Here is a 27,536-nt window from a genome sequence, read left to right as displayed (position 1 = left end):
ATTTTCCACAGACTAAGTACAACTAAAAATACATTTTAAAAAGTTGTGTTCTGCAACATCCCCCATGTGCAGTTAAATACAACAAATGTTTTTTTAAAGGCCAAGATTCTCTTACGTGCAGTAGTGTTTAATTTTTTTTTCTATTTTCATTTTAATTATTTTTCTTTACCTTGTTTTTCCTTTCGGGGTGCACTGCTGCCGATCGTATAGCGATCAGCAAGTACGGCGCTATAACTCGTGCAACGTGCGTTGCGGATCACTGTTACTGTGATGTGCGTACATGGTGTGTTCTGACAGTACTCTTTTACTTTAGTGTTTGTTGCTTTGTCACTGCCTGCAGAGAATTTTCGTGCTTTCACTGTTATTGAATTGATACTTCTGTTAGGATCTTGTAGTATGTCCTAGCATTGCAAATGCAGTAATAGATCAACACTTTGATATGTCTCTCTCCCTCCAATCTGTTCTAGTACTTGGCAGAGTTTTGGAGATCACAGACCTACCAGAGGGCATCACAAGATCAGAAGCAGGAAAGCTCTTCACCCAGCTGGCAATGTCTGGTGCCAAAATCCAGTGGCTGAGGGACTCTCAGGGTCACAATCCAGGGCCCGGTGGCGACAACCATGGACCGGCTGAGAATGGCCGCCATACCCACAACAATGACCTGGCTGAGTTTTACACCATTGTGGCAGTCTTCCCCAACACCATTGCAGCACAGAACGCCTCTGTGCAGCTTAACAGCCCCATCAGTCGCTTTAAGCTGCGCAGCATCAAAAAGAACTATGACTTGCGCGTACTGGAACGTGCCAGCTCCCAATAGGGCATGGGGAAGGTGGGCGTGAAGGGAGCAAGAGGGCTGAAAGGAGAACCAGGGGAATGAAAGACTCATCCCGCCGCTCTTCACCATTCTCTTCTTCCTCCTTCCACTTTCTGCCCCAAAAAAGAAGCACACTGGACTTATAAATACAGCCTCACCTGGCCCCGACTCCTCTTACTCCCTGTCACCTTTATTCTTTCAAGTAGTTCCCTACACATTCTTACATTTTTGTCACCTTTTCATTTTTGCTGGTCTTTAGCAACCCATCACTGTTAGTTAATCCACAGACCTCACGCCTCTGATCTTGTGTTGTTGATATCTTCTTTAGCTCTCGCACTCTTGTTTACTATCTCTGTAAGATGTATACTGTTTTGATTGTTTTTTTTCTTCATTTCCCCCTTTTTTCCCTCTCCTTTTCCTGCGTATAATTTTACCTCTTCATTTGTTTCCTGCACACTCGGCATACACATTGCATTGGTTTGCAGTCTGTAGCAGGCTCGTCTACCTAAGGGATGAAACATTTATCTTTGTTTTTCTCTCTTCAAATGCTTTTCCTCTGAAATTCTGGACATTAACCATATGCTGAACGAGAGCAGAGGTGCTCTTTTGAAGGTATCAAGCTGCCGTAGGGTGAAAAAAAGGACAAAATTTACTTTTGTTTGCCCTTAATGGAAATTCTGCCTTTTTATTTCTTCTTGGAGTTGGTTGTCCCTGAACATTGTATAGGTTTTTGTGTTCTTTTGTTTTGTGTTTTTTTTTTTTTCTTCTAATTTTGTTTTTTTTTAGGGTTTTTTTCTGATGCTTGTGAGAGTACATTAACATGGATATTTATTTGCACAAATGGGCTGTACTCACTGTAAATTTTATTTAATCCAATTTTGTTTTTAAATATGGAAAAAAAGTATGTGTCACATTAAAACACATGTGTCCTTTTCTTTCTAGAGTGGTACATAATAACAATTGTGATAGTTTTGGGCCAACTTAAACAATAGATGTAGTAGATTGGGTGGTCAGTATTAGAGTTTTGAAACAATGGGGTATTTTGCTCCCTGAAGAGGTGTAAGAATTGTTGAAAGCTGCATCTGATTTGGATATGGACTTCTCCTGCACATCTAGCTTTCTCCACGGGGAGCGTCTATGATTAAGGGAATACAGGGGGTAAGCAGGACCGGACAAACGTGGACATTTTACCCATAAGGAAAATGGGTTCTGAAACATGAGGCAACGAGATAGAAAAACACGTTTGCATGAATGTCAGAACACCCCCACCCACATAAAATTGATCTCCAAGGGGCATCAGGATATAGGAGAGAAGGGCAAGATAAATGAGTTCTGGAACATGAGTCCACGAGAGAGAAAACCATGTAGATTACTTGAATATAACAGAGGTGAAGTGCCACCACACTCTTCAAATAGATGCTCCATGGGATCAAGCAGTATCAAAGCACAAAAATATATGTGAATAGGGTCAGAAAACGTAGGCCTATTGTGTTAAAATACAAACAACTTGATTGCTTGGACCAGAGCATGTAATGGATGGAATGTGTTTGGCAAATAACTTTCAAAACAACTGACCGAAGAAATGTTAAGCATCTGAGGCATTCCAGAACTAACCATAATGTACATTCCCACCCCCAAAATAAATCTAAATAAAGATCTGGTGGAAATAGGAGTTCCTGACAGAATTCCAGGAATAGTTTGGTACAGTTGTTCCCATAGATGTTTTCTAACGGTACTTGTATATAATACATAGGTATCTCGCATGGCTGCATAGATGAGTGTTTCTCTGTAACAGGTGCCAACATTTTATAAGGGATTTCTGAAGTGTCTATTTTAAATTTGTAATTTGTGGAGATCAGTGTGAATCGAATGTTTCTTCTCTTGCTGTGTTCTAATCAGTGTTTTCCCCGAGAACTAAAAATTGTGCTGGTCTTGTGGGCAAAAGTCCAATCAGTAAGCGGTAGGATATCGGTCCTTTAAAGCCTATGTGTAAATCTCCAGTATCACCCAGTCCATTACCAAACCATGAAAAGTGTGTGTGGGGGGGGGGTTTGAAAATATCCAAATTAAAAATGTAACTGCTAATTATACCATATAAAAAAAAAATTGGTATTTTGTTGCTGAGGAAATGAAGACAAATGTTCATTCTTCTTGAACACCTTACATTATTCAAGATTGTGATTAAGTTTGAAGATATTAAACCCAGATTTTGTCTGTTGAATGTGGTGTTTAATATTTAGGATGGACAAAACTTACTGAAAATTGTTCAGTTGATATATTAATGAAGAAGTTTAAGTGCCCCGCATAAAAAGGGTATTACAATTTCAGACGTGATGTTTATCGCATCTCCACCTTTCTAAGTTCTGCTGGGACTACAACAACCATGCTACTTCTACTTCTCCAATTTCTCCGTGTCAGCCTTAGCACATCAGCTGTCCTGTCACCTCTAGACATGTCACTGCCCCTCATTCAAGAAGCAGTTTAGCATTTCTGTATCTGAGATGTAAGGGACTGATCTCTATCTCTGTTATACGACTCTGTGGCTCTAGTTCCCTGAGCAACCCAGTGGACCTCCATCAAACAGCAAGAGGTAAGAATATTATGTGGTATGCATATGTTCATTCAGTTCTATGCGCTCAACTTGGAAGTACTGATTAATTTGTCAAAATAGTAAATGTGCAACCCCCCAAAAAAGTGTAATGTCCATTGGGGAAAGAATGTCTGAATTATTGCTCTATGCAATATTGGAAAATTGTGTGTGAGATTCCTATGGCTTTATGTATATTATTTGCATATCTCCGAACACCTTAACGCTTGAAGTGTAGTACAGAGGAGTGGGAAGAAGCATCAGTTTATTAATCTAATTATATATAATAAAGAACATGTTTGCAAGCTATAGCGGTATCTGCCCTGAAGAGCTTGTAATCAACCTAGAAATACAGAATTTGACCATAGATGAGTACTTGGCAGGTGTAGTCTTTCCATTTTTTTTGTGTTGTAGAAACCTCAGATATCAGCCAGTCCTCTCGTCTTATATTCAGGCAATACACCTATCCAGTTATTATGGTCTATCATACCATGCTGAAAATGGAATAATAGCATGTTACAAACCAGGCAAGTGTTCTCAAATCATTAACTGTATGCTTATAGGACTGTAAGCGTTCAACGTTTTAGAAATGGTGGGCTTGTCAAGTACTACTAGTCCCAAATCACCCCTTGTGGACTTTTTTTTCCCGCCTAATTATTGCAGGACCAGCATTTGACTTTAATACAGCGGCTGTTACTGTTTTATTATATCACTTGTGTAGTAAGTACCCAGCATATTTCATTGTATTTTAGGGATTCTATCATCACTATCTCGCCTGAAGGGACCTGGTCTTTACAACCAGTTCCATGAACTAGACCTTGGAGTATAAAGTTGTGCATAGACCACTTAATTTAATAGCGTGTTCAGTCAGCGGCAGTGTGTGAGTGAAAACTCAGCAATGGGATGCAATATTCTGTAATTTGGTTAACCGAAAAATGATTTTAGAGCAATTACTGGTTTAGTGTGTCAGTTCCCAATATTTCTGATCAAAAATCAGTTTTCTGGATACTGCTAGGAAAAAAGTGAAGAACAGATGGGTTCGTGGGTACACCTTTTTTTAGTGTGGTTAGATTATGAGGATTTATAAATAGCTTATATCTGAGTGAATTTGATTTTTGTTTTTGGTCTGGCTAAACAGTTACCCCTAGTTAGGTCTGGTGATCAATATGCAGGTTCTGGTTATGGACAATATATTTTTCCTCATTTCCAGACTGTCAATTATTTTTGTAACTATTGCAACAAATGGCAGAAAAAATTATCTGCTGAATACTTGACTATTGCAGTGGTCCAAATCATACCATGAATATACCTGCGCTACAATAGTGTGCTTTCAAGCAGATTTAGTAACCCAACTACTGGCTATGTGTGTTTTGTTTGTCTAGAAACCTCTAATTAATGGAATGTGTCTGAGTGGGGACTGAATGAAGTGGTTGTTGCTGGAATAAACAGGGAATTTTTATACCTTGGAAAAATTTTGAAAAATTTTGTTAAAATGTGTAAACTGTAACTGAGAAGTTCCAAAACATGAGACGGCTTGGATAATTCTGGCCTTTTTTTGAGACTTTCAGAATAGAAATATCACATTCTGGATTCTAAAGTAACTTAACTTCAGCTGAAATACCATTTGAGTTATCTTGAAACAAGAATCAGGTAATTTTCTTTGCCTGCGGGTTTCAGGCAATTAGTCGTGGGATTAGAAGCCGCTTTTTTGTTCGTCTAAATCAAAAGTTTGCTTGACATTGCTTGAAAATCAAGGGGTGCTCTAGTAGGGGTTAATATCTTTTCCCAGTGTTCAGACAGTACAGCTGTTGTCAGCCATCAAACGTGGCTTTTAATATCTCAGTCTTCAGTTACATAGCCATCCAAAATAGCGTGAATCCAAGTGGGAGTAGTTTATGATGAGCTGATGTTACGTTCCCCATGCATCTCACATTGTTTTATGGCAGCCGTAGTATATTCGATAAGAGGTTTATTTTGGAACGGCCGCACAGTGCAGTGTTGTAGGACAAGCAGTACCTACAGTATAAAGACATTACAAGATTTATTTGGTTTCACCGACAAAACGAAAACTATCTAGTAGCAAAAGTATTATTAAATCATCTCTGAACGTTCGACCGCTAATGTTCTTCCAGCTCTGTTGGAATCCTCCTGCTGTCAAGATTAACCAATACAATTTTCTGAATTAGATCTTGATACAACAAAACAGTGGTATTGAAGAGGAACTCACAATTTGACCTTAACTTTTATTTAATGCTGGATAAAAAGGGAGTATCGTCTGCAGGGAACCATGACAGTCTTGCTCACGGAACAACAAATGTATTCCTGGACGCATCCAAATATAGGGCAAATAAACCGCATATTCTGCCAGACACAATAGAAGAATTGCAACAGAAGACCGTGGCAGCCAGGAATCCATATACAGCAAAACATTGGATTATCCTACCAATGTTTGCCTAATCTGCATGTTATACTGTTAAGTAGACTAAACACCACCCCCCTAATCAAATGAAGATGTATGATCTAATGGGCAAAGATGTCTTATAGGTCTATGAATAAATGCCAAAATGTAATATGTTCTGCTGCAGCCTTTTCTGTATGACCATTTTAATTGCTGGACAAACATGAGGGGGAACATAATAAGTTATTTGTTAAATGGACAGTTTACCATAAACCATATAAAGAAGAATGCATATTGGCCTCAAGTGGAGGAACAATCACATTCCAAGGGGTCTATTAAGGTTTTGTGATCTTAAGGAAGGAAAGAAAGACATAGAAATACATTAAATTGGTGCAGAATATGTGCTTTTGAGCATATTTTCACAAATTATAGATATTTTATGTGGATGTGAAAAGGATGGAGTATGAATGTATCAAACACCAATATTAAAGCTCCCATTCAGTTACCTTGGAAACAAAACATTAATATGTCTAATAATTTAATGCATGTGATGTTCAAGGCTGTGACTAAGAATTTCACTAGTACAGATAAACAGCTGCTCAAATATCAGCTGGTAACTGCTCCCAAATAAGTCTACATTTATATACAGAGTAGACTTGTGTGTCCAGATTCATACGAATTGCAAATTTAACACTTCTCACAGAAAATAAGGCCAGGTCCCCATGAATGCAGGAAAACGAAGCCAAAAACCTCAGAATTTTCATCTAACATTTGTGTGCTCTTTCACTTCCATACTCACGCACTCCCTGAATGTCTCCCTACCTCCTCTGCTGACATATTTGTGTCTCGCAGCTCCGCTTTCATGTCTCGCATCTTCTTCTCTCTTTCCGTGGACGTTATTCCACAGCAAACGCCAGCCAAAATGGCGGACCTTCCAGTAATGCCCTCTCCCCTGGGCGGTTGGAGGATCCAGGTAGAGGATGTCTCCAAAGAAGAAAGAGAGAGAATACAGAGAGGAAGAAGGAAGAAGAAGATGCGAGACACAGATGCGCACGTGGTTGGCAGAAAATGTAGGGAGACATTTGGAGAGCATGATAGAGCGTAAATGTGGGCTTCGGACAACAAATTTCATTTTTGAATTTAAAATACCCCTGATTTTTCATCCAAAACAAATGGGCAGCAAACGAAATTTGGTGTCTTAAAAAGCAATAATGACAAAAACCAATGTAAAAATTTGGACAAATTGAATTAAACGTGCAAATGGACCAAAACCAGTTAATGTGCAATGTTGTAAGCGTCTTTAAAGAAGTGGGTCTTGATGGTCTTTCCAACAGACATTTTACCTCCTTGTCATGGTACAGTTATTTGTTAGTTCACAAATATTGTACAAATAGGGTTTATTCATAAAGGTGGGAGTTTACAGGAGAATCATATGATGCATGGTCACTCTGGGGAGATTTCTTGAAAAATGGAGAATGATCCATAGTTCTCCTGCAAATTCTCACATCAGTAAATAAACCGCAACATCTGGGCCAGGGCCATGTAGGCTCTTTTCCCCCAAAATCTTAAAATTATGTGTGTTTTGAATGCTTCCAGAATGACTGAGATTGAAGTTCCTGATCCCTTCCTCTTCTAAAGAGGCTGGAGAGAGTGTGAGCTCTGTAAGTAATTTTCTCCAAGCTTTCTGGTGACGCAATAGCTGGCCTTCCTATGCTTTAGCAGACCATTCATCATTTTCATCCTCATCTTTTGCTTCATTTGCGATGTGTTTTCTCACAGAGCTAAAACCACTCACTGGCCTGCATTGCTCGTCCTCACTTTACTCTTTTATATTACATTTTGAATCGGTGAATGGTAACCATCATATTTTCAATGTAAAGCTTCTGTTTGTCTTGTTCCTACTGGTTTGGGTAATAACTTTTCCACGAAGCACCTTCTTGTGCTTTGTAATAGGCAGTCTACTCATGACCATCCTATCCCGTAAGTCTAAATTTTATTGACGTGTACATTTGTAGAGTAATGCCAACCGTTCCCTGTTTGTCCACGGAACAAAAAGTTAATCTCCTTGTTCTGTATTTTTAGCCTCTTTAATTCCCTTGATCATTTTGCCCCTATTCACAAGGACACACATATGAGGTGGGTGGGACACAGGGATGACTAGTATTTGTTCAACAGACAAACATAAGACATCCCTGTCGGGTACATGGAAGGATGAACATTGTAGCCATGCAAAAGGTATGGATTTTTTTATGGGAATATGACATATATAACATGTCTGAATGATATTATTGATAACGTTGTTGCTGTCGTCCTTCAATAAATCTGCCTAGCTGGAACCCTTGAGTGCCTGTAGCCTTTATTTATTTTGAATGATATTATTGACCTGCTGGTTTAGTGTCGCATTGAGAGGCACTATTTTTCCTTGCGTAGATGAGAACTTTTTGAGATGTGTGTCTTCACTAGGGTAGGTATGTGAATTAGCTGTGTGTGTGTAGCATTAAGTGTATGACTTCATGTTCCGGTAAAGTGAGAGTATTTTTAGCGAGCTGTATACCTCATCACTTTAATTGGAAAACATTTCACAAAGTGAACTAGAATAAAATGACATATTAAATATAGATGAATGTATTATAGAGTTAAAAGTGTATGTGATTTGACGTCTGGAAAGGCAAATCAATGGGGTTTATTCACCAATGGGAGAAGTGGCAGAATCATTTGCATGACAGCTGTGGATTTAACTCTCACATCACTATTAAATATAAAGGGACAATCCTGGCCACTTTCTCCAGTAGAAAGAGATGAGGTGGCCTTGTATAATTAAATGGATGTGGAGCCTTTGGGGAAATCTTATTGATGTTACTATACATTATTAAGGGGCCAAACTCTGTGAAAGCTCCTTTTAGTGAATAAATTCGCTACAGAGATATACATTTGTGGATACTTTATACACTGTAAATTAGCCCTTAGTGTTTTTTTACTACCCTCTTTTTGTAATACCTCAGAACATTTGCTGTGCTTCACATAAGTACACTGCACAACATAACATTTTCAACTTCCATTATGCTGAGCAAGCAACATAGCTAGATTAATTTGGGAATAGTCGCTACTAACTGTAGAATGGGCTTTGGGTGGTACACTACAGAGGAAACACTAACTTGTTGACTGCATCTACAATTATATTCAGCCATCCATATTTCTAGCTAAACTTCATGGAGATTGTAGTTATAGACTGGGTTTGTGGTGGCCAACACTACAGACCAACTGCAGCTACCATGAGATACAGTGTGCACCATAGGACTGGGGGTAGACTGAGGTAGTTGTGGCTAATCTTTGCCACCCAGGTATTGTAAACCAAGGTTCTCAAGTTGTGCAGGTATCTGCTGGTCTGTTGGCTACTAACATTGTCATATATTTTTTCCTATTAATGGGTGACACTTGCCTCCCAGCAGGAAACCCCTCCCTTAAGTCAACAAAGGTAGGCAACGTGGAGGAAAGTCAGGAGGTATTGGGGTTGGGAGAGGGGAAAGGTAGGGAGGATAATTTGTCCTCCCTGGAAAAAAATCATGTGGATGCCCATGACTTCACACATAGATGACAGAAAATATGTGGAGGCTGTGAGTCTTGGACCTCACCTCCTAGGTAATTCAGAATTGGCACTCGTGGGGGAAAAGGGTGTAGGGGGCCTACAAAGGCCATTAGCACCTAAGCTGGCATATGTGTCAATACAGATCCCTCCTCCCTGCCATTACGCTTGTTGTTAGCGACTTAGGTTTATAACATCTTTAAAGGGGAAGCCCATTGAAAAACCGATCTCCTTGATCTTAAGGTGCCATATAGAGTAATTTCAGTGTAGGCTTATTTTGTTCTAATAAACATCCTTTATGTGCAGACCTAGAAGCTGCCATGTTTGTCAGCAGTCGTGATATTTTGGGTAACTTTCCCTGCTCCAGCACCACACTGAGCTAATTCTTTTTGGCAATTCTGATGTACAATGAAATGATTTACTCCATTGACTTTCATTGGTCAGATTGTGCAACTGTGTGATTAAGACTATAGTTTACCACACTAGAACACATACAAATGGCTAATAAATAGGCACCTGCTAATATTAGATTATGCAAAAACTAGAACAATACGTACATTTTTACCCAGTTTGTGTCAATTAGCTTGAGATTGAAGATATTCAGGAAGTTTAGGTATGATTGGACAAAAACATTTTTGTTATAAAATGTAAAAAAAAAAAAAAGAAAACAACAAAAAAAAAACTATAACATTGCCTCTATACATTAAATTATGTGACTCAAAGCTTTAAGATTGCAGAATACAGTATACATTGCAGGTGCATTTGATGATTGCAACTTAATCCTTTAACATACTATACATTTATACATAGCCCCAAACTTACAGCAATGTACCACTTTTACAAAAAATAAAAATGGATCGTTATGTAGGATCATGCTGTTGACGGTATTATATGGAAACTATTAGGAAATCGGCATTAGATAAAAAAAAAAAAAAAACCAACAATGTTTGCCCAGATTTCCTAATCAAATCTAACTTTTAAGTGGAGTCTGTCTTATTGGACCAATAATTTGATTGAGTCAATGGATAAGCTTTGCAGTCCTCAGAACTTTCTTCTCAACCTGTTCTTATAATCTTCTCTGGGACCAAGACAATACATTCAAACATATTATATTGGTATAAGAAATATTTCTTATAATATGAAGGTGAATAAAAGTGATTTATCGCCACAGTGTTGGTGTCTTCCCATGCCCTGCCCTCCAAAATTCCAACTAACGTCATCAAAAGGAAAGATTCGGCCTAAGTGCGTTACAATCATTATTCTCAGTATTAATGTGTGACCATTGGAGACATCAGATAATATAAGTGAATGAAAAGCTCTACAGGCTCCACATTTCTTAAATAATAAGATTCTGCTGACAGGAAATCCAAAACATACATTCAGAGATACTGATTAAACGTTTTCCCTAATCGGGTGAAAATATACATTAAGGTTTTACGTAATGGTTAAGTAGACAGTCTTTTGGCGGTTTGTTTGACACGTGAGGTTTATTTAACCCCTTAAGGACCAGGCTGTGTTTTACCTTTTGTATCGTTGGGGCCGAGGCTGTTTTAACACTTTTGCGGTGTTCGTGTTTAGATGTAATTTTCTCCTCACTCATTTAGTGAAATTATATGTTGTTTTTTCAGGACAAGAAGGGCTTTCTTCAGATACCATTGTTTTGATCATATTATCTAATTTCCCATAAAAATAATAATAAAATATGATGAAAAATGTAAAAAAAACCCCACATTTTCTGACTTTTACCCCAAAAATCTTTTACTCATCCAAAAAAGCTAATGAAAAAACCTACTAAATATATTCTACTATTTGTCCTGAGTTTAGAAATACCCAATGTTTTTATGTTTTTTTGCACGTTATGGAGCATTAAGTACAAGTAGCGTTTTGCTATTTCAAAACCATTTTTTCCAAATCTGGTAATTCTTCCCCCCATGTGCCATTTCGGGTCTCTTTGAAGCCGGCCAATGCAATTTATCCCATCAAATCATATATTTTTGAAAACTAGACACCCCAGAGTATTTCAAATGCTAGAATTTTAACTCTTTCCATGCACTAATTCTACCACCAGTCTTTGTCAAACTTTGTGGTAGTAATTTATTTTGTGTTTTTTATCGCTAAAATTGCTCTTTAGGTATGGATTTACAGCTCCTGGTATACAACACTTTCAAACAACACCTCAATATGTGTTCAGCAACATCTACCGAGTACAGTCATACCCCCCATGCATGGGTTTGTTGGGTTGTTTGGGAGGTAAAACGCCACATTAAGGAAGTGCACATTTTTTAACTTGGAACTTTTTACATCTGGTCATTCTGCCCCCATGTCCTAATAGGACCATCTTTGAAGCCGGCTAATTGAATTTACCCCCATCATACCATATATTTTTGAAAACTAGACACCCCAAGGTATTTCAAATGCTAGTATTTTAACCCTTTCCATGCATGAGATTCTACCACCAACCTTTGCCACACTTTGTGGTAGTATTTTTTTGGTATTTTTTTTTTACACAAATTAAATTTTTTTAGCTCCAGGTATACGTCACTATCAAACAACACCCTAATATGTGTTGAACAACATCTCTCGAGCACAGTGATACCACCCATGCATGGGTTTGACTGCTGTTTGGGGTTAAAAGGCCACATTTGGGAAGTGTGCTTTTTTTTCCCTATTTTGGTCAGTCTGTGCCTATGCCCTATCTTTGAGCCCGATCTCGGTCTTGCTGAATGCCTCGACATCGAGGCATTACAGCAACACTGTTTAAGCTTAGAAAGTGATCGTTGATCACTTTCTAAGCTTGTTTAAGTCTCATGATGTGTCAGGCACGTCATAGGTCGTTAAGTGACCGTTTTGCATGACGTGCCTGACCCGGCAATGGACGTTAAGGGGTTAACAATCTGAGAAGTCAGGAGTGTTTGCAGGAGGGTTTGTGGCTTCAACTCCCTCACTTCACTATATATTATGCTCAATGTGTAAGGAGAGTTTGAAGAAAGCCATGCTCTTCCTGCAGTAGAAGTTCACTTAACTGAGACCTTCATAGCCTATAAGGATAAATCTGGCTTCATGATCTATCATTTTACTGATGGAATATGTTTTATTAAATAAATTAGAAACTCCATGAGTGGAAGTGTGTGGCTGAAATGTGGCATGAAGGAGGTTAATGGAAGGCAGCCCTAGAGTATATTATGAGCTACGACAGGACTTTGTTTTCTAACAACCGGGTTTCTCTGGTCATTAGATTTTCCAAAAAAATATTTGTTAGGGATGATGCTGTTTCTTGGAACCCACACATATAATTTTGATGTACAGGCTTACTGAGATAAACTCACCCCCTAAAATATTTACATGCTCTGCATTTACTAAACTTACCATTTATGACAGGCAAATGACATAAGGATATGCTTTCAATTCTAATGTTATGTAAATAAGCGTGTGATGTTTGGTGCACATTATTCTTATAAGAATATCAAGCTGGACAAAACATAACTAAAATGGTACAATTTTTATTTATTTTACAAATAAAAATAGGATTACTCTTTCTCACTGTTCACTAATGTAAGGGGGTTTGTAAGTAATCAATATTAAATCACAGACACACTGTTAATGGAGCGGCCATGCAGATTCCTCATATGGACAGGACGGCCATGTGTGTACTAATATTTTAGTGAACTTTTGCATTGTTGCAACCATGCCGGGATAGAATGTGGCAGTGATGTTCAGCTGGCATTATGTGTCTGGTAACTAGCAGCCCCTATGTCAACGTTCTACCCAGGTTCCACTTAAACAGGCATTGCACATGCGCATGGGCTAGACTGCTGACTGTCAGCATATAGGTTTGAAACCTGCGGTCACTGGTTAGTGCGACAGTCTTATGCTCTGTGCCCATAAGATCAGAAAATAACTAGCTGCATCCGCTACGAGCTGAAGGCTGCTGACAAATATAGCCCCCTGCTCATACTGCAGATTAAGGGAGCAAGCAGACATCATGATGTCAGAATGCAGATCATGTGACCAGGGGAGCAGTTTTCTCTGGATTTTATACAAGGTGTCCCGTATGCTAAAGCATGATCTGGCCAGAATTTTGGCCATTTATTTAAAGGGAACTGCTGCAATCACAGCTTTTACCATAACGCAATTCATTCATTCAAACATCTTGTGCTTTTTGTATTGGTCTGGAAATCAGTGTACATTTTTGGGAGATATTTAGTTGTAATATTAACCTTGTGGGAGTTGAGAGCTCTTCACCTGCCGTTACACTTGTGGCTCAACCAATTAATAACAATGAAATCAAACATTGTTGAATTGACTTGCATAGGTACATTATCAACTAAGAATAGTCCACAGTAAAGTTTGCAAACAACAACAAGAACAATATAATGCCTTTCTCCCAGCGGGACTCAAAGTGCTTTACAGGGGTAAACATCTATATTAAATTAATTTAGTTACATGATTGGACATTAAAAAAGTGGAGCAATAAAATTGATTTAGCTGAATGCTTGGGAGAAAAGGTGCATTTCAAGTATTTTTTTCTCTAAAGATAGGGCTTCTCTGACTAAATGTGGTGGAGAGTTCCAGAGCGTTGGCGCAGCATGGCAGAATGCATTGGAGCCTGATTTTGTGCACACTCTGGGCTTTATATGTCAAAAAGCCCATCTTAAAATAGATTGTCCATTTAATAGGAACCCAATGGAGAAGCAGAGAATGTGTGATTATGGCATAAGCGGGGTTGATTTGTTAATAGCCCGGCTGCTGCATTTTGTTGTATCAGTAGGCGATGAAGTTCTATTTCTGGGAGGAGCAGGTATAGTGCGTTGCAGTGATCCAGACGAGATGTCACAAAAACATGGATTAGGGTGGCAGTGTCCTCAAGTGGGATTAGGTTCTTAATCCTGGCTATGTTCCTCAGATGAAAAAAGGCTGATTTTTGTCACAGCAGAAGTCAGATTTTTAAGTGACAAACCGCTGTCAAGAAACACTCCAAGGGTTCGCACGTCACTTGATCTGCATAGCTCTGAATCACGAGTTTTACACTGGGTGGGTTGGCGTTTAATAGAATTGGTTTCTTTTTTTCCTCTGATCAGCAGGACTTCTGTTTTATCAGGATTTACCTTTCACCAGCGGGTTTCCATCCATTGTAGGAAATCTGCTAAGTATATGTTGATTACTGGTGTTGGATCCTTAGTTCCTGGTGCAAAATAAAGAAAAAGTTGTGTATCATCCCCATAGCAGCGATCTCTTAAGCCATGATGACTGATTATGTATAAGTGGCAGCATGTATATGGCAAGTAGAGTGGGAGATAGAATAGAATAGATCACTGTGGTGGTCCACATGTTAGTAGTGTGTGTGCTCTGAAGAGCATATTCCTGATGATCTCTTTGCGATAAATGATTTAAATCACATTAGAACTGTGCCTCCCAGACAAGGGCAGATCCAAAGCCTGACCTCGAGAGGAGCACTCACACTAACACACGCATCCAGACACTCACACCAAGACAACTAGATACTCAGCACTAACACACAGACATACCCAGCTATACATGTTAACATGCCCATACACCCATTCTAGCATGCCCAAAGAAACATGTTTACATACTAACATACCCAGACACCCATTCTAACATACTCAGGCAGACACACACTAAAATACCCCCACACACATAGGCAGGCAGACACTAACATACCCAGGCAGACACATGCATACACTAACATACATGCCCAAACATCCAAAATTCTTCACAAAGGGCTGGTTTTAGCTGGTCAATTTCAGAGCAGCTCTTTTTTTAAACAAATTTGGACTAGCCCAGGGATTCAGGAACAGAGCGTGGCCATATAAAGGAGAAGAGATAAAGAAAAGTAAGAGAAATTGAAATAAAGAGGATGAGAGAGATGAGGATAAAGGAGAGATGGGAAAAGGGGAGAGATAAGTAGGAGGGATACTAAAAAGGGATATTTCTACCCTATTCTAAAGGTACTGATTTTAAGTTAATAAACTTCCATGCAAACCCAAGTTGTACTGACATGCCCCTACTAGACAATTGTGTAAGTGACTAGAAATTATAACTTTTTCCACCAGCGCTAGATCATGCACAAGGCATCCTAGGCACCTGCCCCAGAGGCTTGTGGGGGGTCTGGTCGCACATATATAAATTGCCGCATATGTGAGGTGATTGGCATGGAGCCCTTGTTTGGTACCTTGCCTTGACCCCCATAGTGTGGGAATCTGGCTCTGACATAATAAAGTGATTTAATCATAACTATAAACATGAAAATAAAGAAACTCTAAGGTCTGTGGAGCACTGAGTTCTGTCTGTGTGGCAGGTTTGTGCTGTTGCTGCAGAGCGGCAAGCGGTGAGTGGCCTGGGTAACCCACTCAGTGTATCCTTCGAGTGCGCTGCTAGTTAACTGGACTCTGGAGAGCGTCATTGTGTGTCCCTTCGTGAAAACACCCCACTAGATCACCAGGGAACAACAAAGTGAGTCCTAGGGGGGCAAAAAGGTAGGAGAAAGGCTGGGATAAAGCAGGGAAATCTTTTCTTGCAAACGTTATTTTTTTGTGGGTGTTTTTACTTTTTAAAGTGGGGGTTCCAAATTTAGGATCTTCCCTATGAACTCCCCTATGATCCATAGATAAAGGCCTTCTCACTAAATATCTGCCGAAAATAGGTGGAGAGATTACAGCTGGAAGATGCTCCAGAGGAAGAACTTTACATTCAGAATATGAAATAAAAAAAAATTACATTTAATGGACAAATTAGTTCTAAATGATTGTTTGGCACACAAGACCTTTTTTTAAAACAATATGCACACCATGTTCCCACCAAGCCTTATTATAATGACCCTGTTTAATCAAATACAATACATCATCCAAAATGAACCTGTGCTATACCTCTAGCATTGTCATAATTGACATGGCTTCCTACAATTTTCTTAGATTTCTCAAGCATTACTTTTATTGTTATTATTTCGATCAATTTCAGGTACAAAAGTTGAAACAAATGTTCAAGAAAAAAAAGAAAGATAAGAATGAGTCTGGAGACCAAGAGGCTCAACCAAATGGAGAGTTGCCAAATTCTGGACCTATAATTTATTACATTTATGAATCTGAGGAAGAGGACGATGAAGATGATAAGAAAGAAGAACCTCTGCCAGAGCCTCCTCGGCCAGTTAACGACAAGCCCCATAAATTCAAAGATCACTACCTGAAGAAGCCAAAATTCTGTGATGTGTGTGCAAGGATGATTGTCTGTAAGTTATGGATACATCGACATGGAACTGAAATTGAGGAATGCTCTGAAAAATCATGGGAGCCAAGGCTCCTCTAAATATTACTTGTAGAACTCTCTAAACGTTTCCCTAAAGACACAGGATAGCTACATCTGAGCGTAGCTACCAAGGTGGCGCATATTATATACTTGTCTGCAGCGCCTTTAACCCCTTTAGGACAATGGGCGGTCCCAAAACCCATTGAAAACAATGGATGTAAATATTTTGTTTTAAAACAAACCTTGTGTCCACTCTGATGTGTTAATGTGAGCACAAAGGAGTATAAAAAAATAATTCTTTGTTAAAGGTACCATATTACTACTCCCCCTATGTGATCTTAGACCACCCACTTACTGCCCAATTTAGCTGGTCACATTGCACTGATTTTCCGTCAGCACCAGCACAATGGTAAGAGGGATTATATATGTGAAGTAGGCCTTCATATGTTCAGTCGCTAAAAGGCTTTTACTTTGGTGTACAGAACTGGTACAAAAAAAAAGCTGACAATATTAACCATTTTCAATGGCGGTACAAGACAAAGCAATGCACTGCGGGAGCTTTAAACTGTTAACTGGAGGAATACTTAAATAGGAATTCTAAAATAGAAGGTGTGAGAGTCAGGAGGCAGCTGTCTTTAATCTGCCATCTCATTGAGAATGCACAGTAAATAGCTCCTGGTCAGCATTGTTAAAATGATTGCATTTTGGATCTAGATTCCCATCTGCTGGTCTGTTAGCAACTTCAGCACAACAGTGGAAAGTGGGAATTAAAACGTAGCTGAATTATTGGATTACTCATATATTGTTCCCACAGGTCTCTGGCAGTTTAATGATACGACTTGAATATATTCATTCAAGTTCCACCTAAAATCAAAATATACACATGTGTTATACAGAACCGATCATTAGTGATATTTGGTGAATCAAAGCATAAGCTTAATGTGTTGATGTAGTGATTATCATTACAGCTTGCATCACATGGCCTCCTTTGCCTTGTGTAATATATATATATATATATATATATATATATATATATATATATATATATATAGTGTTTATATATTTCAGCAAAATAGTGCATGTTATAAAAAAGTGAGAGTTTGTAGAAGAATTGCGGTTTCAATGTACCAACTTCATCATAGTGCCTAAATGAGAGTTCATAAGCAATAAGCGATAATGGAACTAAAATCATAATGATCAAAGTTAACCTACTTTGTTCTATTTCAAGATTGATCTATTTACCCAATCCAACTAAAAACTTTGAAACATATTTAGACATCCCAGTCGAAGATTTTTCTGTGTTCATCTAGCCGCTGCCACAGAAGTAGAATGATACCCTTTGTCACATTTAAAGTCAAAGATTAAATATATTCTTTCTTTCTGTTTTAGTAAATAACAAGTTTGGATTGAGATGCAAAAACTGCAAAACCAACATCCATCATCACTGCCAGCCCTATGTGGAGTTTCAGAAATGTTTTGGGAAAATAGTAAGTTTTGAGCTGCCTTGCTATTTCATTATTACTATTATCCGTAATGCTAATAAACGTACTCAGATTACTTTAAGAAAAAATCACAAAAACCTAATAGAAGTAGTATGGATATATGTGCAAAATAAATTGATGACGTGGAGCTTAGTAAACTGATATCTTGTGTATATTGTAAACAACTATGCAACAAGGTACAGCTTTTTCTCTGTACGTCTTCCAGCAATCTAGCTTGAAGAAACAGTCGACTATGTCCTCTACTGCTAGGTTTCACTATGGGCTGGATGGTATTATAGAAACAGATTAAGCAGCTGCTTAGTGCTCACATTTGTCTAAAGAAAAGGGGAGACACGTATACCAAGGTCATATAGATTCTATAGAACATTATATCATTGTAGTGTATTTTTGGTCAAAACTAGTTTGTGGTCTAGTATTATGTTCTTAAGTGTGTATATATTTACACATTTATTTATGTACTAACTTAAAGATGGGACCCCTGATAACCATTTTCACTTATGTGGCACAAAACCCTAAAGCTGCCACTGATATGAACTTTTTATCTCTTATGCCAAGATTGTTCTGCCTTTAATGCATTTTGGAGAGTACACAAGAATGTACTCAAATACGTTGTTTAAGAAGCTATTGTAAGTATTGTGAATTTTTTGTTGTGTTGTGCAGCCTCCAGGTTTTCGACGTGCATACAGCTCCCCGTTGTACAGTAATCAACAATATGCATGTGTAAAGGAACTTCTGCCTTTTTGTAAGTACTATTTTTTACCGTAATTAAGTAGAAAGCAGAATAGCCCTGGGTACATTTGTTTTTGTTTTGTCTCTTTTTGAACTAGCATAATTGCTGGTTAATTATGGTATCTCTTATATATTCATCAATATAGTGTGTGACTAATCCAGTGTATTGCTTCTGCAAGGAAGGACCACCCTATAGCCAAAAACCTTAAAAACTCTGTGTTAATGCTCAGGATGAAAAGGCTTGACTTGAGTTGTTGAAATTGGTTATGATTATTCCTAATAGAAACACATGATCTGTATTACACCATCTAGTAGCTGAAAGTAATATTAACCCATTCAGTCCCCTATAGACGTACCGGTACGTCCATAAAATGCATCTAAAGAAACCCCTATGGACACACCGGCATGTCCTGACCTTCTTGCAGCGGCAGGGACATGGTCAATGTACTATCTGCTGAGCTCCGGTATATGACATCCAGTCATGGCACTTGTTCTCAGAAGAACGTGCAGCCCTGGTTAAGCTTACCATGGAACTAGTCACAGACCTCCACAGTGTAACTGGGCAGGTTAGTAGGCAGCTCTCTGATCTTTCCAAATGGCCCGTTGGGCTCACATTACATTACATTTCTTTACCGTATTTGCTTGATCATAAGACGACCCTGATTATAAGACGACCCCCAAAATTTGAATATAAATTTAGAAAAAAAAAAAAAAAGCCTGAATATAAAAGCCTAAAAAAGTTTTATTAGTAAATATTAAATATTTGCCAACCTGCCGCCCGGTTATGCACATCTGTCCCACGGCTTGCTGCTCTGCCCCCCCTTTTTGCCACTCTGCCTCCCTGATATGCCACTCTGCCCCCCCTGATTTGCCTTATACCCCCTGATATGCCACTCTGCCCCCAGATATACCTTATACCCCCTATATGCCACTCTGCCCCTTCGATATTCCTTATACCCCCTATATACCACTCTGCCCCCAGATATGCCTTATACCCCCCTATTTACCAGTCTGCCCCCTGATATGCCTTATACCACTCTATATGCCCCCCCCGACTTACCAGTGCACCCCTAGACTTGTCCCCCACGCTCCAGACTCCCTGGTGTCAAGTGGCGGCAGCTGGTGGACATCTGCGTGATGCGCACACACAACCTCCGCTGCTACCCAGGAATTCTGACGGTCGGGTATCAGCGGAGGTATATTGCGCAATCGCCAACGGCTGCCAGAGAGGAGGATCCAGATGTCTTGCAGCACTGCGGGGGATCCTCCTCTCTGGTAGCTGGTGAATGTCTCTGCGATGCACGTAGTCAACCTTCGCTGCTGCTGGCCGGTACTTCCGCCGGGGCTTCTATGGTGGAGCACCGGAAGGTCATGTCACACTGGCGCTCCGTCATAGAAAGACCAGTGGAAGTGCTGGCAGCAGCGGAGGTTGTCTGTGCACATCTTGCAGACATCCGCCGGCTGCCAAAGAGAAGGATCCAGGTCCTTGACTTGAAGAGCCTTTACAGTAAGTATTGTGCAGCTATATCACATATTATGTTCTGCTGTCTATTAAACAGACATAACAGGCCATCTGTTTATTAAAAAGGGTTTATTTCAACAAACTCTTCTATTTGAAGTATTACATATGTACATATATTTACACTCATATGTTTTATATTTTATGTTTTAAGCCTGTTTGTTTGACTCGGGATTCATATGTTATTTTGATAACTTGTTGTTAAATGTATTGCATTATGAATTAGTGCCGAAACTTCCCCACTGTCTCTTGAATTACTCTAATTTAATAAGTGGATGGTTGCAAAAGAGAGTAAATGTCTTGTCCCTATGATGTCTTGGTTAATGGTAACAATAGTTATCCGTAAATCTCTTTTCTCTGTTGCACTTTATCATCTTGAACAGTATAGATAGTGTGAGAAACCAAAACTAGGAAAATAAATTATAGAAAAACATAATCATTTTATTCGCACAGCTGTGGCCTGGTTTTACTGGGCTGGAGAGGTATATTCTTATTATTTTTCATAACAAACACTGAGAATTATAAAAAAACACAGATGGCAGAACAAATCCTATTCCACAAGATTAGTATCTACCTTTAGTCCTTGACCACTAGGGGGCATCACCACACCACAAACCTTCCTCTGACAGTAAAAATACTATTGTTATCCTTTCTAGAAACAATATATGTTCATTCATATGTTAAGTTACAAATTAGTATAATACCCATTTAAATTAAACAAGAAAGAATTAAAAATAAAATTGTAAGCTCACCTCTTGTTTCTGTAAGCCAAGTTGTTATGTTACATGCTACTTGTTATGTCTTTTCTAACCATTGTACAGCGCTACGGAATTTGATGGTGCTATACAAAACAATAAATAATAATAATAATACAATGGCTAGCACAATGAGATAGGGATTTATTAATTATTGGCCAATTCAGATTGGTGAATTTATAAATTGAAGCAAAACAGAGGGTGGCTGGCAATGTTCAGTTCAGGGGCAAGTGCAGCCAATTGGCCCTGTAATTAAACAACTACAACATGTACTTGGTGTGCATTATACAGCCCTGTCCAAAACACATTCACGGACTCCATGAAGGATCTAGTCGTCCTTGTTACTCTACACCGTTTGACTAAATGTAGAATAAAAGCTTCAGATGGCCCAGAATAGCCGAACCATAAAACACGGCTCTCATTGCCTGCCCTCTGCCCTGCGCATATATATTTTATGCATTTGGCTTCATAATACAAGCCCATGTAATCACATTAAAACCCCGTGGACTGACAAGAAGTCCACAGTCTCTCAAAGGTGTGCATGCAGAAGCAAAGTCCCTTAGACTGCTTGGCTCAGTGGGCTAGTTCTTAGAGAAGTTCTTATCTCTCTTTAAGTGGCCCATGGCTGGGACCCAACAGGTTGCCCTGTTGGCTGGTCGGCAGTTGCCCAGAATGCCCAATGAGTAATGTAGCTTTATTATAATAGATTTCAAATCTTACTATATGTTTTGTTTTGCAGCTGCAGCAAATCGCACTGATCCTGTGTTCGATACATTGAGGACGGGAGTCATCATGGCAAATAAAGAAAGAAAGAAAGGGCAAGATGACAAGAAAAATGTAAGGAACCCGACTTGTGGATGCATCTCTTTTTTTGTATTGCTAGTTTGCAAGTCTTACCTTTATGTGACATTTCTAGTACTCAATAGTTATATATAAAAAAAACGAGTTAAATTTGTATAAAGTGGTCGTGCCTACTTTAACATATGACTTTGCAGATTAACATTCTATTCAGAAAGAATAATCTCGTGTCATACTAATAGATACCAGAACCAGTTTTACAACATTGCAATTTACAGGTTATGTGGATCTTCTGCATGCTGAGCAATGAACTTTGGCCTGCTCTGTATTTTATGGTTCTTTAACCATTACTAACGAAACTATAATAGTTGTGTCATCACTTTTTTTCAAGCTGGCTTTTACTTTAGCAGTGCTTTTAATAATAACATTTTGCTGTCTCAGAACTTAGAAGTCTGCTCTTTCATTCTTATGTACTTTTGTTCCATGTGTGATAGAAGAACACTAAAGGCACTGTAATGGTAATTGTATCTTTAATGTTCTATGAAGTCTAGGGATGAAAAAGTCCTGATTAAAATTGTCCTTGCAGGTATCTGCCTCGAGTTATGTTATTGATACCTAATTTCCCTTGTCTGTGTTTCTAGCCTGCTGCTATGATTGATGAAGAGCCTGAGCCACCAAAGCAAGAAGAGGGTAAACAGGACGGAGGTGAGGTTATTGTCCCCTTCACCCAAATTATCTGTTAACGGATTATGATATTATGAGCAGGTAAAAGGGTATTTATGTCATCCTCTCTTGCTGAGTGTGTCGAGGAGGCATAATGACTTAGCTGTCACACTCTGATGGTCTCTGTGTATCATCTGTGTCCTAATATTACTTCTTCTGATCTCTTCCTGATCAGCACTTGTAGAAATTTAGGACACAAGGATAAAGTATAACTTGCCCCCACAGTCTTTGAACATAGACCATGCTCTAGCTCTATAGTTATACCACTGCTAGTAGCTCAGATGAACAGTACAGCCTGTAACTGGTAATGACTACTCTATCATATCCTCCCGGACTTGAAGGTCAGAGTTACAATTCCACAGAAGGTCAATCTACTCTTTAATCCTCTCAAGGAAGATAATGAGCAGCAATTATAAATGAATAATAATAATTGCACGCCCAATGTTTTAATTGTTTCTGAAAAGAGCTTTGAGGACTTGGAATAAAATGTGGAACACAAGTACAGAGCTGTCATTTCCTCAGATGTTGTCCTGTTTTATCCTAGATACCACTGATGGTGACAAGAAAGGTGATAAGAACTCGCAGGATGCTAAGGTAATTTTAATTACAAATTAAAAAGAAAATAAATATATTTCTTAACATACATCCGCTAACTAACCACAATAAATCGATTGGAAAACACTATTGAAGTGTTGTCTTTCCAGATGTTCCTGCTAGCATTAGAAAAAGAAAAACATGGAGGTTTGTGTAATGCCCCATATAGCCCCACCAATTAATCTTATATTAGCTTTTGTAAACTTTTCAAATAAAAGTCGGAAAAAGCGTTACATGTTTCATCATATGTTTTTATAATACATTGTATGATATGATCAAAATTATTGTATCTAAAGTAGCCCTTTATGAAGAAAACAGCCATCGTCAAATGGGGTTAAACAATTTTGCTGGGAATATCAAGATACACAAAAGCAGACATTGTGATTGAGCCTTTAAATGAAAATATAAAAGTATAGATCAGTTAAGGCTTGTTTGCTTAACATGCTAGAGAGTGCAGTTGATGATATATCTAAGTGGAACAGCACTTTATTTAAACAGTTTAGGCATTTTTGTCTGGTATGCAGGGCCGGCCCAAGACAAAATGCCGACTGGGGCGAAGTTTAAAATGCCACCCCCCCATTATTTACCCTTCCTCTCTCTGCCACCCCCCCATTATCTACCCTTCCTCTCCCTGCCGCCCCCCCATTATCTACCCTTCCTCTCCCTGCCGCCCCCCCCAGTATCTACCCTTCCTCTCCCCCCTTGTACTTAACTTTCAGCAGTCCTGCGGTGAGTCTCGGTGCCGGCTTGTAATGCTGAGCGCCGGAAATGACGTCATCTTCCGGCGCTCAACATTACAAGCCAGCACCAAGACCGAGCTAGAGGGCTCACAGAGGAGAGAGAGAGGGGCGCCGAGCGGGTACTGACAACTTGGTAAGATAAAACCACTCGGCGCCCTCTCTCTCTCTCTTCTCGGCTTTAAAAAAAAAAGGGCTTGGGGTGGCAAAGTGCCGCCCCTTCAAAAGTGCCGCCTGGAGCGGTTGCCCCACTTGGCTCCATTGTCGGGCCGGCCCTGCTGGTATGGTATATCTTATATATATCATTAGAACTTGTGCAAAACCAGGCAGTCAAAGGATCAAGTGATACATCTACATTCCCAACCGAGTAGACTAATTCTATTGTATTTGAAGAACGTTCTGGATTATTCAAAGATCATTTGCTCTAGAATATGATTTAGAAAACTTCAGCGTAACCAAAATATTTTGTACTTCATCTGTGTTATGTTTGCAGAATAAGAAGGCACAGCCAGGAGTTCGAGGAGGTTTCATGCAGTCACATTATTTTGTAGCATTGTATCGCTTTAAAGCTCTGGAAAAGGATGACCTTGATTTTCAGTGAGTACTGTATAGCCTGATTTCACCGGTGTTCCTTCATTTTTGAAATGATCATTATTATAAACCATATTCGTAATGTTGACTTGTAATCTGAAAGGTAAAACAATTATGAGGCTTTTTCTGGTATATTCTGCATGATATCCTTGCCACAGTTGATGTGTGAATTTAGGGCTTCTTTACGTTTTGCCACCCTATATAGAAGCAATCTTAAAGATACAGCCTGTGATACAGTAAAGGGTCTTTCTACACACAACAAAAAAAATATCACAACCCAAAATGCCCCAGGATAGTATTGTCTAAGACTAAGCATGTGACAGACATAACAATGAATTGTTGTAAATCATCAGTCATAAATCAATCTCTCTGATTTTATGGTTGGATATATTGTACATTTGTTAACATGTTGTCTGTGCCTAGAGGTCTTGGTTGACTAGACCTGATCTTTTTTTTAATTTTATTTTTATTCACCTTCAGTACAATTTAAATAAGAAAACACAAACAAATAATAATATTATCAAAGACCATAACCCCCAAGTGCAAATTCAACTAATTCATTGGCATGCCTAGAACCAAACATGCAGCAAATAATGACAAAAAATCCCACAAATACAAGTATGATGCTGCTCAGCGTGGAGTCAGAGCATTCTACAAGTTTAAAGATTATGTTGACAATTCAACCATGGGACAAGGTCTGATCTTGGTATCACAAAGTGTAGAACCTTCAACATGCAAGGTTGTAGTTCCTACTTATTGTATATTTTTGCCCAGAAATAATTTTTTTTCTGCTACTCATATGAATAGTAAATCTTTTATTTCAACATTTTCTTTGTCTTAATCCTATTTTTGAATGACCCATTTTTTTTATTTTTTTTTCAATTCTATACATATATGGCTTATATATATATTCAAAACTGTGTTGGTTTTTAAATATTTTTTTCTATTTGTAGAGCTGGAGACAGAATCGCAGTTATTGATGACTCTAATGAAGAATGGTGGCGGGTATGTATATTAGATATTATGGCATTGTGTTATCATACTTTCATAGTATGATGGCACTTTGATTGTTAAAAATACATTCGGACATTATTTGCTTAAATTATATTTCCCAGCATGCCTTTTCCACTTCTTCCTAATTGGTTGCTCGGTTTGGTATTTTTTCTTTTGCAGAAACTAGGACTTTTTTTGTTGTTGATTTGCATGAGGGCATAAAATCCCCTGTACACAGCCAGCACCATGCCAATAGAAAATCTAGTATTTAAACATTTTCTAAAAGCTGTTAAGCCTTTAAAACTACTGGAACACCAGTGTTCTTTAATTTGATTGATTCCTATAATTTTTAGGGCAAGATTGGGGAAAAAACTGGATACTTTCCAGCTAACTTCATTATCCGAGTACGAGCAGGAGAAAGAGTATACAAAGTAACCCGTTCTTTTGTTGGAAACCGAGAAATTGGACAGATCACGCTAAAGAAAGACCAGGTAACGATAGTGATATATTTGCATGTTTAAAGAGGGAAACACTTGTGGTCCAGACAGAGGAAACAAGGAGAGGGAAGACAAGGGGGTCACGGGTCAATTGCTTCCTGGGTTGCTCTGGCTTGAAGATCTTGTGTAACTTGCTAAAGCCTTTTCGCCACGCAGAGAAACCTCTTGAGTTTTATGAGATGTGGTACAAGGACAGGGATACCTGTTGTACACTCTATAGGGTAATGTTGATTATAGTTCTTTTACTTGAATGTGAAGTTCAAATTTCATTTTTATCTGTATGTTTGCCTCATTTTGCATTTACCGGATGACCAAGCACCAGAGTGCCCAATGCATGAATTTGGTCATCATTCCTGCCAACAGTATATTGGAGGATTCCAGTATAGTGCCCATAGCTCCTACCTACACAGCCACTGTCTATTCTCAGCCTAAATCCTTTGGCATCTTTAGTCCCAATTAGAAATGTAAACCATGTGACTTGTGCTACTTCCAGCACTTGCTTGAGAACATGGAGGACTTTTTACTGTCATGTCTGTAGGTTACTTCCTGGCACCTGGAGAGAAACAGATTATGCGATACCCCTTCAACAGAGATAATTTTTCACAAGAATAAAGCTTAAGATAAATATATCAAAGCAAACCAACTTTCTGCCTTTTTGAAAGATTTTATGTAGTAGCACAAGGAAAGTAAAATATCAAATGGCATGGCATAAATACCTTCATTAAAAGGACACAGAAATTCAAATCACAATATACCGTACTTAATTTTCTCTTTAGATAAAATACCACACATTTTAGTACAAATGGCTCATATATGCAATTATAACAAATGCATATTTTTTCATTCATCTGTTTTTATTAATTGTTTTTTTTTTATATCATGTTGCTAGATTGTTGTACAAAAAGGAGAAGAGTTAAATGGTTACATAAAAGTCTTGACTGGACGGAAGGTAGGACTTTTCCCAGTAGACTTTCTTCAGGAAATCTGAAGCGGGGGAAGAAATACAGTATTTCATATGGAGAAAGAGAGCATTATAGTGAATCATAGTTCTCAGCTGGATTTCTGAGCACCTAAAGTGGTAATGATTCCACCAAGAACTGCAGCTCACTTTTAATGCTGTGATTGTGGATACTGAGATGAAATCTTCCTCATGTTGCTCTTCGTGGATTCCACAATGTCTGCTTGGTATGACCTTGTACAAGTGAGAGCAACCAGACCAAAGTCTAGGAGTAAGTCTGACCAATGGTTCCCTGAAAAAACCACAATCAGAATTCATCAAAAGGAATAAGGTAATACCTACAGAAGTTATTATTCACATGAAGGAAATAGAACACGCTGGTTCAAGTGCAAATGTTTTGCGCCATACAGTATTAATGAAATTGACTCATAATGGAAAAATTCATGGATCACTCATACATATTTTTGAGGAATTTATTGACCTAAATCTGGATTGCCT

At 38.7% G+C, this 27,536-nt stretch overlaps 2 protein-coding genes across 5 annotated transcripts in view; both read left to right on the top strand.

The window, feature by feature from the left end:
* R3HDM2 (R3H domain containing 2) overlaps nt 1-1,733 on the top strand; it is a 50,757-nt gene extending 49,024 nt beyond the window's left edge. For all 4 annotated transcript variants that reach the window (XM_053455724.1, XM_053455723.1, XM_053455720.1 and 1 more), the window contains one exon: nt 468-1,733. In XM_053455724.1, coding sequence (XP_053311699.1) covers nt 468-817 — 350 coding nt within the window. In that variant the 3' untranslated portion in view covers nt 818-1,733. The remainder of the gene's footprint in view (nt 1-467) is intronic.
* Nucleotides 1,734-3,198: 1,465 nt separating this feature from the next.
* STAC3 (SH3 and cysteine rich domain 3) lies at nt 3,199-27,483 on the top strand. Its single transcript, XM_053455728.1, has 11 exons — nt 3,199-3,404; nt 16,358-16,625; nt 18,032-18,129; nt 18,805-18,886; nt 21,887-21,984; nt 22,587-22,650; nt 23,213-23,262; nt 24,493-24,596; nt 25,544-25,595; nt 25,937-26,074; nt 26,970-27,483. Exons 2-11 carry the CDS (start codon nt 16,376-16,378, stop codon nt 27,066-27,068), a joined length of 1,035 nt encoding a protein of 344 aa, XP_053311703.1. The 5' UTR covers nt 3,199-3,404; nt 16,358-16,375; the 3' UTR covers nt 27,069-27,483.
* The last annotated feature ends 53 nt before the right edge of the window (nt 27,484-27,536 follow it).

The sequence above is a fragment of the Spea bombifrons genome, chromosome 2, assembly GCF_027358695.1.
Source record: "Spea bombifrons isolate aSpeBom1 chromosome 2, aSpeBom1.2.pri, whole genome shotgun sequence".
NCBI lineage: Eukaryota > Metazoa > Chordata > Amphibia > Anura > Pelobatidae > Spea > Spea bombifrons.
Note: the sequence above shows the minus strand (reverse complement) of the source record. Positions and strands in the feature narration are given on the sequence as shown.

Bases quoted from the DNA above. Each gene is read 5' to 3' on its own strand.
- STAC3 (XM_053455728.1), top strand. From the start codon at position 16,376: ATGTTCAAGAAAAAAAAGAAAGATAAGAATGAGTCTGGAGACCAAGAG. The intron at 18,130-18,804 runs GTAAGTTTTGAG...TGTGTTGTGCAG, and splicing joins AGAAATGTTTTGGGAAAATA to CCTCCAGGTTTTCGACGTGC. The intron at 23,263-24,492 runs GTAATTTTAATT...TTATGTTTGCAG, and splicing joins AGAACTCGCAGGATGCTAAG to AATAAGAAGGCACAGCCAGG.